The following is a 17,077-nucleotide window of genomic DNA, read 5'->3' on the forward strand; positions in this document are numbered from 1 at the left end:
GGACAAAACTAGAGTCAGACCTTCATCTTGTGCTGATCTGAGGTCAGCTTTGTGTTTTCTATTTAAATGATCACAGTCCTAGGTGGGTTCAAATGGGGCAAGAATGTTCCATAGCCCCCTTTCTCACCCTCTCTGTTATGAGACAGCATGAGAGTGCAGATCAGGGGGTTGAGAGAGCAGGGTGAACATTACTCACACAGGGCAGAATAGAGCGGAGACGGCGAAGTAAACAAGAACGTAGTCCGATATTTTGCAATTTAGCTCATGTTTCTCGACAATCCATTTGAATCTCATTAGCCTTTCGACAAGATGTTAATTCGTTGTTTTAGTCCTAGGCAGTGCATGCAAACAGCTCAGGGTTCATTTTGTATGCTTGTAGTACATCAAAGGCTTTCTAAAATGATCTTTTCTAAAGCTAATTTAAAGTTTTTGTCTGCAGTGCTTTTACAAGCAATGATAGTGGGTAAGAATGCTGGAGATGAAAATGACATCTCATCCTCTGCTCTGTTCTCAACCGCTCCCCCTGTGATGCCGCTTCACCATCAGCTCGGATGACGTCATGAGCCTCATCCTTCTGTGCTCTTGCTTGTTTATGATTTTAACCAACCACCTAAGTCCATTAGAGGATATTTTAGTGGCTATATCTTTAGCTGACATGGCCACTGTTTTCATGGCCACACTGATCTCTCAGTCATGTCCCTATTTCATCTTCTATTATAAATCAGTAATGGGATTGACCTGTACAACATCCAATATTGATAGAAGGAACAACTAAGTGGATAAACAAGATTACAGGCATTGTGGAGTTTTTTGGGTTGGACATTCAGACAGTGGATGTTAAATTAACTGGAGAAAGACAAAGCAAGCATTTGTTACAGTATATTGACAGATGTTGTTATGGGAAGAACTCCAGTCTGGGCCACTAAATTGAGTGTGTATTTTGCTTGGCACATCTGAAGTAATTTAAGCAAGTTACATTGCTAATATGACACGAAAGACAGCTTTATTGTCAACATTTGAGCCTTCTTATGCACAGCAGCAGGTAGTAGTTTATCATGCAAGCACTGGATGCATTTTCAAAACAGCAGGATTTTGCAGAGATGTTTTAGTTGCTCATTCAGGCTCCTTTTTAGAAACTGCAAATATGCGATCAAAGTGCCATCAAATCCATTGTGTGCTCTTATCCATGACTGTAGTTATGTAACACTGAGCTTCCTGGTGTGTCTGTGCTTGTCTGAGGAATTTCTACATAATCGATTTATTTTCATTTCCAAATTCTCTTAGTTTATGTAAATATATCCTGGGTAACATCTGCTGAGCTGTTCACATGCATGTAATCAAAAACCACATATCCATACACTTACTGAATGATAGCTAATGTCATTTTTGCACAGAGCTCTCATCTATCTTCTCTACAGCACCTCCAGAATGGCTGAATGAAGCAGAGAGAAGAGAGGATGCAGGATGCATACTAACACCCAGCCTGCTACCTCCTCCTCTTCCTCCTCTCCTCACACCTTCAGGCTGCTATATGAGTCTGCACTCTTATAGCTAATGTTTCAGCCTGGAAGACATCTTGAAGACAGGGGAACGTATGGATGCCGGGTGATGTCTATATTTAGTTTGCCTGACTGCACATAGTGTATCAACCATGGGCATTACATAACAAGCTTTTTAAAACAACAGCAGTAAACAGCTGAGAGGAGGAGTGTGTGGGGTGTGTGTGTGTAAGAGAGAGACAGGAGGGGAATGGGTTCATTTTTGCAGTACAATGGAGAGTCGCTTTGCTCAGTGGGGTGGGTTAAGTAATCTGGGACAGCCAAACCATGTGATTGTCGCCATGGCAATGGCGAAGGCTAGAAGGAGAAGAGGCTCTGTGTGTGTGTGTGTTTGTGCGGGTGCGGGTTTTTCTTGCTGTGATAAGTAGACCCTCCACAGTTCATTGACAATATAAATTTGAGTAATGGCAAATAGCAATGCTACACTGTGCCAGGAAATTTAGTGTTAGTGTTCAGTGATATAATGGCACGGTCACTGACGGTTGCTAGTTTTCTCCCTTAGCAGTTAGTTTAGTATGGTTAAAAAGTGCAAGGTGCTTATGAGGATGTGTTTGTTGTTATGATATCCATAACTGAGACATAGCATCAATGATGTAAAGCTCAACTCTTACAGATCATCGAAATATATAGATTTGGGTCACAGTATACATAGGGGAAAAAATATTTCTGTATATTTCTGCATTCTATATTTTATGATGCCCCTGGTCCTGAAAGTAAAGCCTTATATTGGGTCTATATAAGAAAGTAAAAAGAAAGACAAGCCGACAGCCAGGCAACCATACAAGCCATACAAGTTACACTGCTAAATGAAAGTGCTATATCTGGAACATGTCTTAATATAAATAATAGCAACAGTCCAAAAGGATGCTGAGATATAAGCAAGATTCATCAATATTTCAAAGCCTTAAAATAATTTATGTAGTGTAGTAATAATTGTTTATGTTTTTTTAATGGCAGTGAAACCTAAAGCTTGCCTCAGAATATCTCTACACTTCTACTCTACTTACACTAAATATAACAGGATGAATATAAATAAATGTATTGGAAAAAATGTGAGAAAAAGAAACGTGTGGGATTTTATTATTGGAGGCTCTGCATATGAGCAATTTCTTTAGCAGTAGACAAACTGATATATACCAAAACAACAGACCTCATGTAACACTCCCCAACTCAGTGTTTACACTACTGAGAATTTTTTTTAAATAGAAAAATATGAACTTAGTGCTATGCTAAAAAAATTGAGCGAAATATCAATGTACATAATCAAATTCAGTCATCTAAAAAAAAGAGTTTAGGGGTACAAAAGTCATAATACAAAAGTGACTGAATACAAGCAGAGGACTAAGAGAGAATAGTGGTGGAGGTACAGAAAAAAATATGAAAATAATAATCCCCAAAGCTTTAAAATATGTAAACAGAATATTTTTCAAGTGACTTTGTTTTACTGAGGGTGTATCAGTCAGTAGTCAGTTTTTATTAGCCAGTATCCTCTTCATCTCTGAATTCTAAAAAGGAGCAAACGACAAGCACTCACATTTAATTGTTTTTCATGTTTATCACACAGAACAAAATCTCTCATGTATAGCTACACCACACAAACACACCTACACACACTCCCAAATCAGATAGCGTGGGATGACTCAAGGTTATTTCTCTTTTCTTTGACCTGTACAGAGCACGATGCTGAATCAAACCCCACTCCCATGGGTTTTAAAAACGGATCACTCAGCTGCTGCCTAATAGGCAGACTGTTAGATTGGCAGCTGCTACCTACACCAGTCCATCAGGGTCCATCCTTACTGTCCACCCACAACAAAAGGCAGGATCAGCGAGAGGACAGACCCTTTATGACCTCTTACTCTCATATACATGATTACAATACAGGACCAGTGGAATGTAATAGTCTTTTTTGGGGGGTTGAGTGATTTATTATTCCCAGAACAGTCATTTCAATGAAAAAACTCCGACACATGGTTTAACTTCTGTATTTACTGTCTGCTGTCTGTGTCCCAGGGGCACCATGTCCCCAAATACAAGTGACAGTGACTGTTGTGGTATGGATCAAACTGTCACTGAGCTGCCAGATCAGTCTATCCATCTCAGCAATTATGCAGGAAGAAACAAATAACCAGTGTACAGCAGATAATCAATGACATCCTGCTCTGATTTGGATAAATACAGTGAATGAGGTTCATGGAGACAGAGCGCTCTCTGCTGGTCAGCATTACGTACATTTTAGCACATTTTGATGCAGGGGTACATTGCTAACAGGAAAATCCTACAGACAGAGAGAAAAAAAGTTTTACCACAAAAACCATAGAGTGTCTGCATGCCTTCTAACAATACCAACAGAATCTCAAAATTATGACTTATCTCTTATAGTATCTCGAAAGCATGACTTATCTCTTATAGTATCTTGAAATTACGAGTTGTGACCTTTTATCTCACAATTATAACTTTTGACATAATTATGACCTATTGTATAGAAATTATGACTTATCTCAAAATTGGCTTGTTATAATTCTGACTTTTTATGTCGTAGTTATGACTTATCTCAAAATTATGACTTTGTCTCAGAATTTTGACTTGGTATCTGGGATTTAGTGAATGGCCTTTTCTGTCGGGTGAATTTTATTTGCTTGGTCTGACCACTTATTTATCGGAAAGAAACAGCTTCAAAAATCCAAAATGTGCAGCTAAACCATGGATTTTGGCACCTCTGTAGATGTCACATGTTTAGTTCACTACAGAGGGGTTCCTGATGTTCTGAGATGAATTTTCTCATTTGTTTTTCTTTTTTACACTTTCATTTTGTGGTGTGTTACTTTATGTTAGCGTGCTTTTTTTTTGTTTCATCTTTTTTTATTAGGGAAAGCATTTATATTTAATACAATTAAAGCAATTTACTTTTTCTTCCAGTACTCCATCCATCCACGCTTATCCTACACAGGGTCATGGCAGAGCCTGGAGCCTATCCCAGGCAACCTGGGGCACAAGGCACACCCCTGGATGGGGTGCGAACCCATCACAGGGCACAATCATGCACACACACTCACATAATACAGACAATTTGGAAATGCCAATCAGCCTACAACGCATGTCTTTGGCCTGGGGGAGGTAACCGGAGTACCCAGAGGAAACCCCCGAAGCACACGGAGAAGATTCGAACCCCCAACCCCGGAGGTGCAAGGAAACAGTGCTAACCACTAAATCAAATAAATAACATAGAAAGAGAATAACATGGTGCTACAGCTATTCCTAATACAATCACCAAACCAAGAAAAAAAAAAAAGAACAACCCAAACCCCTCCCACTCCAATTAGTATAGATAGAAGAAGAGGACGAAAGAAAAAAGGCAAAAGAAAAATAAATGAATAAATTTAACAAAAAACAAAACAAAACAAATGAAACCATTTTGAGGTAGTTCATTATAATTCCCCCTGGTCTGCTCCTACACTGACTCTCCGGAACAGACCCAGGACACACTGGAGGGATTAGATCTCACAGTTGGCTTGGGAATGTCTGGGGATCTCTGAGGAGAAGCTGGTATATGTAGGTGGATATAATGTTTGGACTCACCTTGTCAGCCTGTTGCCAACATGATCCTCACCAGAAGGACTGAACAGAAACTGAACGAGTTAATGAATATACTTTTCTGTTTTTTTAATCCTTTGTGAAGCTGCTTTGAGAATTTTAATTGTGAAAGGCATTATACATATAAAGTTGCCTTGACTGGAATAGTACTCATCATCAGACAGGTGTTTACTGAAATATAATAATAACTATCAATATAACATATAGTTTATTAACTAAATCAAAGATACATGTATACAAAAACATTGAGTATCCTTCTTCAATTTGTATTCTAATGTTTATTCGTTTGTTTATCTTGACACTGCCTGAGCCTATTCCATGACTCCTTCTTGTGTGATTCCTCTAACTCCTTCTTCCCAGACTCCACACAGGCAGCTCGCTCGAGCCAGATGAGGAGCAAAAACCACTTCTAATTTGCGGGCAGCACTGGTCTGCTCCCCTGATCTTAAACAGCGTTCGTGTCTCCTCAGCATGAGACGCACCATCACCTGATTGGCCCAAATAATACCCAGAGCAGGGAGCACCTTACTTTCCACCAGCCTGAAGGGGGCGCAAACAAACAGGCACAAACACAAGCTTTTAGCACTTCTTATCCACTTACACGTAAGGGACATTCAACAAGAGGACATATAGCAGAGATAGAACATATTTCTGTACAGAAAACACTCACCCGTAATCACAGCGGCCTGGGTTTGGGCCATCCACAACATCCGTCACCTAGTAAATGAGAGTAATGATTATGAAATTTCTCTAAGTCAATATTTTCAATTGTCAATATTGCAACATTGATGTGCTGTAAAAGATTTTACATTGCTGTAGTTTAAAATCTAATAACTGAACATGGCTTTATAGTGATAAAATATTTCATACTTAAAATATTTAGTATTTGGATACTGCCATAGACATATTAAACTTTAGCAGTAGTGTGGACGCAGTATGATTTTCTTATAAACTTTAATGTCTCTGATTATTTTTCAATTTATCAATTTTTTAGGCCATTTTGTTGTTATTGTTTTTTTTTTTTCATTTAATTAGAAAATTGATACATAATTTTAAAAAATATGTTAAAACAAATCACATGCATTTATTCAAACTTACATCAGTTAAAAACATCTAGAAATTGCATGTGTAGATAAATTTACATTTTTCAACTAAAGGTCGAACATGCCATCTCGGACACTGGAATGTGGATTTCAACATGTAAATATTACACGAATCTACTACACGAAGAGAGAAAGAGAGGCACCTGGTTAATGCAGAAAACAGGTACACTATACGTATGGCTGAGTCGATGTAGTGTGGCGGAGAAGGCCAGTAGGTGACGCGCTCTCTCTATGGCCTCATCAGCCTGGAACTCAGTACGAAACAGAGCAGCCACTGAGTCCACCACGATGAGGCGCACTAGACCTCGCTCCAGCAGTGTGCGCACTCGCTGTGTCACACATGTCTGCAGGGCTTCCTGTACACACACACCACTGTGATCAGAAATACTAGTGCTTATTTTCATATGCCTTTATAGCTGCATGAATATCTTTATTATTATTGCACATCCAGTACTACTGCACATACAACACACAACCAGAATCAGTTTTTACACTAAATTGGGCTAGTTTGTAACACATTTGTGGGTGTTTTTTTTTTTTGGGTTGGTTCAAAAATAGTCCATGCCTGCCATAATCACGCTTTATTACAGATATTCTGTTAAATATAATAAATTTTCACTAACAAATGCAAAGAGTAAGTGCAGACAGTGTGCTGATGATGTACAGAAATATTTCTATTCTAAGATATATTGAAAAGATTGAGAGAGAGAAAAGTGGATTATGGAGTGGATAATGTCTGTGCATCAAAAATACATGTGCAGCATGGTGACCTTGTTTCCTATGCAATGGCTGTGAAAAAAGAGGAGAATGTGTCTCCTTTTTCCAAATGCCTGATTTCTGGGGCTAATTTTGGATCTTTTAGCATGTTTTTTTAGAGATGTATTTGAGGAAATTTTGCTGAACCCTGGCAACCCTGGGACAGCTCCTCTTACCAGGTCTGCAGTGTGTTCAATGTAGATGTTGTCACTGAAGCGGATGGTGCGGATCATAGCCGGTGGAACATCTGGACGAAGCCGAGACTGCTGGGTAATTAGCTGTCTCAACCGTTTGATGGGAAAAGGATCTTCAGTGCAGATATATACAGCTCCTGTTCATGGATTACATTCAAACATATTTCTGGCAAATTGTCCACTGATAAACGAACATAACAATGATTTAAAAAAAGATGACAAGGCCGGAAAAATTAATCATGATCAACATATTTGATTTCCTCAACTAATTAAGCATAATTAATAATGATATTGCTGAGCTTAGCAAAAATTATTGGTGTTTGCCGACTCCGTATTAATACTGTCTGTGTGGATGCAGTTATTTTCAAGGTGTAATTTTGTTTCTATTCAGAAAGTTACAATCAACAACATACTGATAAGGCGTCTTATTTTGATTGCATTTAGATTTTGATCTACATGTTTGAAGGAATATAGGCAATTTTCTATGATTTGAATATTAAGTAAATGGTTAGTGATTATCAATCTAGCCATTATTATTCAGCCCTATGAAATTCCAAATAAACACTACATTTTATCCTGAGCCTCAGTTGGCCTGTTCAAGCCTTACCTGCCCCAAGTCCCCCATGCTCGCGTGAATACTGGACGGACAAAGAGAGCTGCAGACCGAACTGGGTCTTTCCAGCAGCACTCTCTCCTGCTAACTCCGTTATCCCATGCAGTGGAAGGCCACCATGCAAGAGACCATCCAAAACAGGACAAGCGAATGAAAGCCTATGTCCAGGCTCCAAAGAGGGAAATTCTCCACGTGTCAGCTGTAAAGCTGTAAAGAGCATGTGAGAATATGTACTTCAAAAGAAGAATATTTTAAAAGATCCTGTTTGGTAATTCAAATTTATGGCTTCATGTTATTTAACTGTATTCAGAAATGAACCAATACGATCAGGTGAATCTAGATATGTAAATATAGAGGGTTATGTGTACATTCTGCATAGCAGCTCTGTAGAGGAGATAATAGGACACATAAACTATGTTACTCCTTTATACTCAGTTCGTTTGTACTAAACCATAAGCAAATCCACAATGCTGGGCTGAATTCATTATTATGTATGTCATGTTTATCCTGTACAATTTTTGTTAATATAAATGTCAGTACTCATAAGCTGTTTGAATATTATTACACTACTATTAGGCTTATCATATTGGCAGGGAGGAAAAAGCCAGTTAAGTCAATTTATTATGACTAATTACTGTGAAATAAAATTTCATGACAGGTTTATATAGTGCAAATCAAGGTCATTTAAATGTGTTCACTAAGTAACGATTGAAAAAAAGCTACAGGGCATGCTGTTATTGGAAAACTAATCATCACTGGTGTTGTGTGAGGTCATTACCACCTTGAAGTTTATTTTTGTTTCGATGCATGACCGAAAGTGTTTTATTCTGCTTATACCTCAGCGATTTGCCAACAATAAATAAAAATTATTTTATTTGAAAATGCAAAATACAAAAATGCAGCTGTTTACTGAGAAAAGGAACAAAATCTCTCCTGAAAACTTAAATGAACAGCTTTACCTAGGTCACAAAGTGCTGACACTAGAGACGCCGTCCATAAATGTTAAATAAACATCTCCTAACAGAAAGCTTCACCATATCAGTGATTATACATTTTTTCTGTTAAATAATAGTGCATTTTTAGTCTGTTTATTATTAGTCTTAAATTATGTAGCACATCTGCCATACAAGCCCCTGTGAATGTTACTGTAGAAACAATTCATGCTTCCTCATATATTTTAATGCTGGATAGGGCTATAGGACTTGATTGTGGTCTCGAGCTGTTTTCTGTATGGATTTACTGGCATTTGTACTTGGACCGTGTCTTGAGCATTAGTCTTGCTAAATATGGTCTTGGTCTGAACTAAGAGTTTGTAAAAATAATGTTTTGTGTTGTCTTTTCTTTTCGCAGGCACAAAGTCTAACAAGACATAATTCTTTCATCTAGAAGACATATTCTCATCACTGACACAATACAGCCAACTAGTTAAGAACTAAGATAATTGGTAACATACTACACTTTTGTAGTGAGTGTTAGAAAGTACAGCCCTAAGTAAAGCCATGCTTTAAATAAGTAATACATGATAAAACACCATAACGATAACTTATTAGAGTGAGTGCATTAATATGAACCTGTGATTTGCCTGGAGTTCAGAATTCAACAACACTGTGTGTTTCATGTAGGTGGGGATGCAGCTCAGTGGTAGAGCGCATGCTTCGCATGTATGAGGTCCAGGGTTCAATCCCCTGCATCTCCATCTGTGAGCTTTTAAGGTCACATCAAATTCAGTTTAAGGTCTATATCTGAGTTGCAGCCATATTCCGAATATGATGTTTATATGCGTAATGGCATCAGAGTATTCCTGTATATATGGACGTTATAAGTATTGCCAGAGTTGCCTACAACTAAGCATCTGTTAGACCCACAATTCCTGGCAGTCTGAGCATGCGCATATATCTCTTTTCAGTGGATTTTCTGAATGAAGTGTTTACATGCAACAAATTTCCGATTAAAACAGGCATATACCAGGGATGGGAATCAGAATATTGTCTTAATCTTAATCAGTTGTATTGCGGCGTTTACATGACTCAGTACTAAAATTCTGATTAATATGGGAATATTGATGTGCATGTAAACATAGCTACTGTTGGCTCCTTGGCCAAGACTTTTAACCTTCAACTGCCCGGTTGTATCCTGTCTCAATTGTAAGTCAGTTAATGAAATTAGGTAAATGAAAATGTACAACAGTTATTTGTAGGACATAATTTGACCTTAGTGTGTTGTTTTATCGCTCATCTTTTTTCATCATTGCAAATGTGACATGATCATTTTAATATAAGCACTTCGTGTAATCTGCAGCATAACTCTAAACATCCACAAATCATGCACTGAAATAATAAAATTGACCTATATTTATTTGTAATGAACAGATTTGGAGTATGAAGTACTTTTGGCTTTCATGTGTCCAGTAAAACCACTAGTACTGATAACCCAAATATGTGAAATCTATAGCCCGCTGTGCATAGTTTGCTAATTTGCTGTGGCATTGCTATGTCTGACATTTCAAAGTCTGACAAGACATTCTTTCTTCTAGGAAACATAGTCTCATCACTGACACAATGCAGCCAACTAGTTGAGAACAGGTACTGACACTGGCTGTTAAAAATCTTGTTTAACAATGATAGGGTGATAAGCTACACTTTTTTGTTGGTGGTGAGGTTTTTTTTTTGTTTGAGTTTTGTTTTGTAGTACACAATATGCATACTACAGCTGGGGATGTAGCTCAGTGGTAGAGCGCATGCTTTGCATGTATGAGGTCCAGGGTTCAATCCCCTGCATCTCCATCTGTGAGCTTTTAAGGGTAACTCAGTGGTTAAGGCATTGGCCTGCTAATCAGAAGGTTGTGAATTTGATTGGAGTATGAAACCACTAGTTCTGGTTACTCAATTATGTAAAATCTTTTGCCTATTGTGCAGATTGTACAGATTTTGCTAATTTGGTGTGGCATTGCTACAAAACACAGTGTGTTCGTCTCAGTCTTGGACATTGGTCTTGCTACATATGGTCTTGGTCTCGACAAAGAGTTTGTAAAAATAATGTTGTGTTAGTGTGTAATAGTGTTGTCTTTTCTTTTCGCAAGCACAAAGTCTTAATTCTTTGTTCTAGAAAACATAGCCTCGTCACTGACACAATGCAGCCAACTAGTTGAGAACAGGTACTGACACTGGCTGTTAAAAAAGCTTGTTTACCAATGATAGGGTGATAAGCTACACTTTTTTGTTTGGTATAATATATTTGATACAGCTGGGGATGTAGCTCAGTGGTAGAGCGCATGCTTCGCATGTATGAGGTCCAGGGTTCAATCCCCTGCATCTCCATCTGTGAGCTTTTAAGGGTAACTCAGTGGTTAAGGCATTGAACCTCCTGTCCAGAAGGTTGTGAATTTAAATCCCAAAACCACCAAGCTGCCACTGTTGGCTCCTTGGTCAAGACCTTTAACTTTCAACTGCTCAGTGGTGTCCTGTCTCAACTGTAATTCAGGTAATGAAAGGAGGTCAAATACAACAGTTAGAAACATGGTGTGTTTACCTGTAACAGGTGGGACTGAGCGGTAAAGAGCAGCTACTGCAGTGAGCACCAGCTGGACCTCAGAGTTAGACAGCTGAAGGAGTCTCTGCAGATCAGGAGCTGGAAGACTCAGAATCTTTTTCGCTGAGTTCACATTGGCTGAGAAGATTCAAATCAAATTAATCAACTCAAACAACTCCCTAAAGTTCATCACATACGTCCTAGCGTTTCATCTCATTTGTGCAGCTTGTGTACCTTTTTTTAAAGCATTAATAATCTTTGGATTCAGTTCAAGTTTCTCCCAGTCCATTGTATCTCATGACTCTGCCTTAGAGTCTGGTCTTCAGCATATTTAGACTCACAAACCTTAGAGAAATATGTTATATTATTATAATATTTTAAAAGCTGAAAGAAATTCCCGCGTCTGGTAATGTTTACTATTTCCAGGTTAGAATCAAGCTTTCAACACCCGCCAAAATAAAAGTTCCTGAAAGTCTAAACTTTAAAAGCACTAAGTTTAAAAAAAATGTACTAACCGAATAAGATGTACTAAAATGTATTAGAAAAAAATTATTTGGTAAAATATTGATAAGTTTCCCCAATCCTAATTGATGTACTCAAGCAATCTTAAAAAGAGCGCGTTTACAATTACAAATAAAATGGTACGCGCCAGTATAGGGGTGTGTGTTCCTGTTAATTCATTAGCTTGGCATTTAGCTGCACATACATATTAAAGAAATAATACTTTTACAAATAATACTAACTAATTTAAATAAATAACTATGTGGAATTAATGAAAAAGTAATTTTGTGTAACTGAAAAATTCATTCTATTTCCTTGTACACCCCTAAGAAGCCAAATTTCGAGCACTCCTTCTTTATCTGTAGAGCAGTTGAGAGTCAAAACAAGCTACTGAGAGTAAAACAAAATGTTTCAGCAATACTGAGTTATTTTGTTCTCAGTTTGTGCAGCATGGAATAGCATTGCGGATAACTTGCTTATCAATAAAGTCTCTCGAAGACACTGCTTTGTAGCGTTTACTTCTGTGCTTGGTGAGTGGCTAACTAGCGAGAAGAGCATCACTTCATGTAACGTTAGCAAGCTAGCAGGGAAAGCTAACAGGTAACTAGGTGACACTGGGCTGGGCTTAGCTGCAGGCACTGCGCCTTAGGGTGATAAATAATACAGCATACAAGAGCATAATTTAAAAAAAAAAGGAGCGGAATAACAAGTTGGAGTTTCTGTGTGAGTTTAAATCAGCTAGCTTCAAGTGTGGCTACGTTTCCATACACTGCTAATAGTAAAGCACACGCAGCAGTGGTCAGAAATAAACTTATAAATGGGTCCTAATATTCAATAATAAATCATACTAATGGGCATGAAGTGTATGAGTGTATACACGGGGTCAGGACGAGTCCTAACACTTTAGTGTAGCAGATGGTGAGACACATAGTGTGTCCCGTAGCTGAGCGGGACAGAGCAGCTTCCTGTGTTGTAGAGAGCGTCGAGTCGCGGGTTCGAGCCGCGGGAGCGACATGTCGGGTTTAAACATGAAGCTTAACGTGGAAGTCTGGTTTGTTGGCTTTAGAAGTTTTCTATTGTTTTACTGTGTTACCCTTAAATGCTATTAGTTGACAGGTGGCTTTCTGTTTGAGAAAGGAAAAGCAAAGGAAGCACCAAGTCGATATAGTCTTTGTTATTAGATATCAGTATCAGATTATTAAGGACATTTTCCACTCCTTAGCTTTTGATATTATCAGATAGAAGATTTAAGTTGACACATCCGTTCCAAACATTATCTAACATTTATATTATCTTAACTAACAGGACAGCCCACAGCCACTGTGTGTATCTACTTAGATAGTAAGTGCAGCTTGTAACTTTTATGTGTTCCCAAATCTATAATAATCATATTTTGTCAAATATACAACAGAAAATCTGTGATTCGGAAGTACATAGCTCTAAACTGCGACTTTAACAGCTACTTTGCTTCCTTCTCAGGTGTACCAGCATCTCCTCGGAGTCAGGATGAGTGCTAGGCAGTGTAAGAACTGTGGTGGAGCGGATATTGATATAGACCAGGCGCGTGGAAGTGCTGTGTGCACCGCCTGCGGCTCTGTGCTTGAGGACAACATCATCGTGTCTGAGGTGCAGTTTGTGGAGAACAGTGGAGGAGGCGCGTCTGCTATCGGACAGTTTGTGTCTGCTGATGGTACGTTGCTGCTTGATGTCTTGAAATAAAACACATTATTACAGGGAAATAATCAACAAAGGGGTGCTGTGATGTATCTCAATGTGAAAAGCCTGTTACCACCCTGAAGATGATTATTTTCCAATAACAGAACATCCCTCCATATGATTACAAATTTTTATTAATTAACGAACACCACATCGTTCCCTCTCCAGCCTCACTTTTTTCTCTCTCACGACAAAGATGCAGCTTGTCATGTTACCAAAACACTGCAAAGCCCTCTGTCCTGAAAACTTCCCTGTCAGAAGATCAAAACTGACAGCTTTATTTCTGACTGTTACAAAGCTTTGGTATGATAATGGTAACTTAAATATGAACCTGTGTTTTGCATTGTAGTGCAAACTTAGTGCTAGTCAGCTTTCTGGACAACTGGGGATGTAGCTCAGTGGTAGAGCGCATGCTTTGCATGTATGAGGTCCAGGGTTCAATCCCCTGCATCTCCATGTGTGCCCTTTTAAGGGTAACTCAGTGGTTAAGGCATTGGCCTGCTGATCCGAATGTTGTGAATTCAGATTACAGCAATTAGTTCTGGTCTGCTAGTTTTATTGGAGTATGAAGTACTTTGGGCTGGCGTTTTCTTTTCTGACAAGACATAATTCTTTGTTCTAGAAAACATAGTCTCCTCACTGACACAATGTAGCCTACTAGTTGAGAACAGGTACTGACACTGGCTGTTAAAAAACTTGTTTACCAATGATAGGGTGATAAGCTGCACTTTTTTGTTGGTAGTGAGTTTTTTTTGTTTGTTTGTTTGTTTGAATCTTGTTTTGTAGTGCCTTGCCTTGCTGTCCATGTTATGATATGTTCCATTCAGGAAGGTGAAGGAAGTGCTTGTCGGCTTTCTGCATAACCGGGGATGTAGCTCAGTGGTAGAGCGCATGCTTTGCATGTATGAGGTCCAGGGTTCAATCCCCTGCATCTCCATCTGTGAGCTTTTAAGGGTATCTCAGAAGGTTGTGAATTTAAATCCCAAAACCACCAAGCTGCCAGTGTTGGCTCCTTGGTCAAGACCTTTAACTTTCAACTGCTCAGTGGTGTCCTGTCTCAACTGTAATTCAGGTAATGAAATGAGGTAAATTACAACAGTTAGTTCTGGTCCACTAATTTGATTGGAGTATGAAGTACTTTGGGCTTGCATGTGTCCAGTAAAAACACTAGTGCTGGTTACTCAATTATGTGAAATCTTTTGTCTATTGTGCAGATTGTACAGATTTTGCTAATTTGGTGTGGCATTGCTACGAAACACAGTGTGTTCGTCTCAGTCTTCGTCTTGCTAAAAATGGTCTTGGTCTCGACAAAGAGTTTGTAAAAATAATGTTGTGTTAGTGTGTAATAGTGTTGTCTTTTCTTTTCGCAAGCACAAAGTCTTAATTCTTTGTTCTAGAAAACATAGTCTCCTCACTGACACAATGCAGCCAACTAGTTGAGAACAGGTACTGACACTGGCTGTTAAAAAAGCTTGTTTACCAATGATAGGGTTATAAGCTACACTTTTTTGTTTTGTTTGAGTTTTGTTTTGTAGTGCCTTGCAGTCAGCACTACTGTCAGAGCTGCAGTTACAGGTTTGACAATTCAACAACACTATGGTATAATATATTCTATACAGCTGGGGATGTAGCTCAGTGGTAGAGCGCATGCTTCGCATGTATGAGGTCCAGGGTTCAATCCCCTGCATCTCCATCTGTGAGCTTTTAAGGGTAACTCAGTGGTTAAGGCATTGACCTGCTGTTCAGGAGGTTGTGAATTTGAATCCCAAAACCACCAAGCTGCCACTGTCTCCTTGTCCAAGACCTTTAACTTTCAACTGCTCAGTGGTGTCCTGTCTCAACTCTAATTCAGGTAATGAAAGGAGATCAAATACAACACTTAGTTCTGGTCCACTAATTTGATTGGCAGTGTTCCAAGAGTGCTGACATTTAGTATAACAGCACTGGGGCATTTCAATATCCGTATCACTCCACTTGTCTGTGTTCACTACGTAAAATTTTAGCAACAGTACGTTACATGGAAATCGTTATAACACTTACTACAGGATGTCAGTCAGTCTGTGTCTGTGGCTCCTTTAGGAACTATTCTCACAGAGCAAAAAAAACCCAAACCTTGATATTCTTGTCTATAGAACTGTTGTATAAAAGCAATATCACGTGCAGTCGTGTTGTTGTAGTGAATATCAGCACAGCTATGATTACCCACAGCACTCGTGCCTATGGCCGAATTACGGCTTGTGTCATATTGCTTAATTATAAAACCATCTCAATAAACCAGTCCTGAACTGAAAATTAAATTTAATGAAGCTCACAAGTGGTAAACAATATTTATTTTGCTTTTGAAGACCACATTATTTTTTATTTTGAATAATAAAATTGCTTGATGTGGCAGTTGCAAAGAAGTGTCAATAGAAAACACAAAAATTACAGAATAGCTTACAATTTTACCTTCATGAAGAAAAACAGATTCTATGAATATGCAAATTTTAAACTCAACCATCTCTACATGTGCCAACCCCCCTCCCTGATTCATCAGTGCAATAACAGTATATATTTGTATATTGGAAAACAACAGGCTCTTATAATTTATTACACAATAATACCTCCCTGTTACATGTTTAAAGCAAGCTCAGATTTTTAGCTATCCCATTTCTTATACAAATTCTTAAACAAAATGACTGAGCAGCAAAGCTCAGTGACATATATAGGCGACCGAATCATGGTCCACTTCTATTTAATAGCCTTTAACCTTAGTAATAATCTGTGGCTATGGTTTGAGTACAAGACATAAGGGACAAGTTGCTACAAGTCATGAATTAAAAGCAAAAAAAAGTAAATTCCATATTTTATTTAAAAAAAAATTTTCAGAAGCATTGCAAAGTGTATTTTGGTTTGTCTGGTTAAAGATGAGACAGAAAAAACGGTTGTGAAGGAGTATACCAATTCTGTCTTACAGAATATTTGCATAGTTTCATAAATATCAGAATCTTAACTCTCAGTAGTCCACTGGAGCTGATCCTTTAGCATCATGACATTCCACCAGTTATGCAGCAGTTAAATGACATTGTCCAGTAATGCCATATGTAGATAAATGATTTTATATTGTAACAGACTAACTCTGTAGTCAGCGGTGGCATTAACACAGTATCATTAGTATTTTTCCTGTATCTTTGTGTGCTTAGCAAGATCCCGTTGCAGGCTGGTTCTACAGAGCAGCATTATATACAAAACCTTTGAAATTCCCTTTATCTTCATTTCGTTGTGTTATTGCGGATTTGCACAGTTATTGTTAATTGGTGTATTGGAGTAAAGCCAATTACTTGCCTCGCATCTCTTGTTGTACAGCATATTGATCCACATTAAATATTACTTAGGTCAACAGTTCTGTCGATGTACATGTATTTGGTGTTGCTAATGAAAAGGTAATGTTATGGTTGGCAGCACTAATAGAGTAAGCATACCACAGAGACTCCTTTTGCTCTTGGGCAAGGCTTTTTCCTTCTGTCTCTTTAA

At 38.3% G+C, this 17,077-nt stretch overlaps 2 protein-coding genes and 6 non-coding genes across 10 annotated transcripts in view; 7 read left to right on the forward strand and 1 right to left on the reverse strand.

The window, feature by feature from the left end:
- Positions 1-2,859: 2,859 nt before the first annotated feature.
- Positions 2,860-11,964, reverse strand: xrcc3 (X-ray repair complementing defective repair in Chinese hamster cells 3). Its single transcript, XM_026944608.3, has 7 exons — positions 11,582-11,964; positions 11,348-11,485; positions 7,814-8,026; positions 7,189-7,343; positions 6,400-6,612; positions 5,824-5,870; positions 2,860-5,693 (listed from the first exon to the last, which is right to left on the reverse strand). The coding sequence occupies exons 1-7, from the start codon at positions 11,634-11,636 to the stop codon at positions 5,465-5,467; spliced, it is 1,050 nt and encodes a 349-aa protein (XP_026800409.1). The 5' UTR covers positions 11,637-11,964; the 3' UTR covers positions 2,860-5,464.
- trnaa-cgc (transfer RNA alanine (anticodon CGC)) lies at positions 9,444-9,515 on the forward strand. Its single transcript has one exon. It is a non-coding gene; the product is annotated as a tRNA-Ala (tRNA).
- On the forward strand, positions 10,531-10,602 carry trnaa-ugc (transfer RNA alanine (anticodon UGC)). The gene has a single exon. It is a non-coding gene; the product is annotated as a tRNA-Ala (tRNA).
- trnaa-cgc (transfer RNA alanine (anticodon CGC)) lies at positions 11,065-11,136 on the forward strand. The gene has a single exon. It is a non-coding gene; the product is annotated as a tRNA-Ala (tRNA).
- Positions 11,965-12,200: 236 nt separating the features above from the next.
- Positions 12,201-17,077, forward strand: part of brf1b (BRF1 RNA polymerase III transcription initiation factor subunit b) — a 62,927-nt gene continuing 58,050 nt past the window's right edge. For 2 of the 3 annotated variants that reach the window (XR_008305262.1, XM_026944507.3), the window contains exons 1-2: positions 12,201-12,378; positions 13,328-13,538. Coding sequence is in view for 2 of the 3 variants with exons in the window: in XM_026944507.3 (XP_026800308.1) it covers positions 13,355-13,538 (184 nt within the window). In the remaining variant the exon portion in view is untranslated. Of the gene's footprint in view, positions 12,379-13,153; positions 13,190-13,327; positions 13,539-17,077 lie in introns of all 3 variants that reach the window. The other variant, XM_026944508.3, reaches the window with a different exon arrangement.
- trnaa-ugc (transfer RNA alanine (anticodon UGC)) lies at positions 13,949-14,020 on the forward strand. Its single transcript has one exon. It is a non-coding gene; the product is annotated as a tRNA-Ala (tRNA).
- On the forward strand, positions 14,430-14,501 carry trnaa-ugc (transfer RNA alanine (anticodon UGC)). Its single transcript has one exon. It is a non-coding gene; the product is annotated as a tRNA-Ala (tRNA).
- Positions 15,186-15,257, forward strand: trnaa-cgc (transfer RNA alanine (anticodon CGC)). Its single transcript has one exon. It is a non-coding gene; the product is annotated as a tRNA-Ala (tRNA).

The sequence above is a fragment of the Pangasianodon hypophthalmus genome, chromosome 19 (assembly GCF_027358585.1).
Source record: "Pangasianodon hypophthalmus isolate fPanHyp1 chromosome 19, fPanHyp1.pri, whole genome shotgun sequence".
Classification (NCBI taxonomy): Eukaryota; Metazoa; Chordata; class Actinopteri; order Siluriformes; family Pangasiidae; genus Pangasianodon; species Pangasianodon hypophthalmus.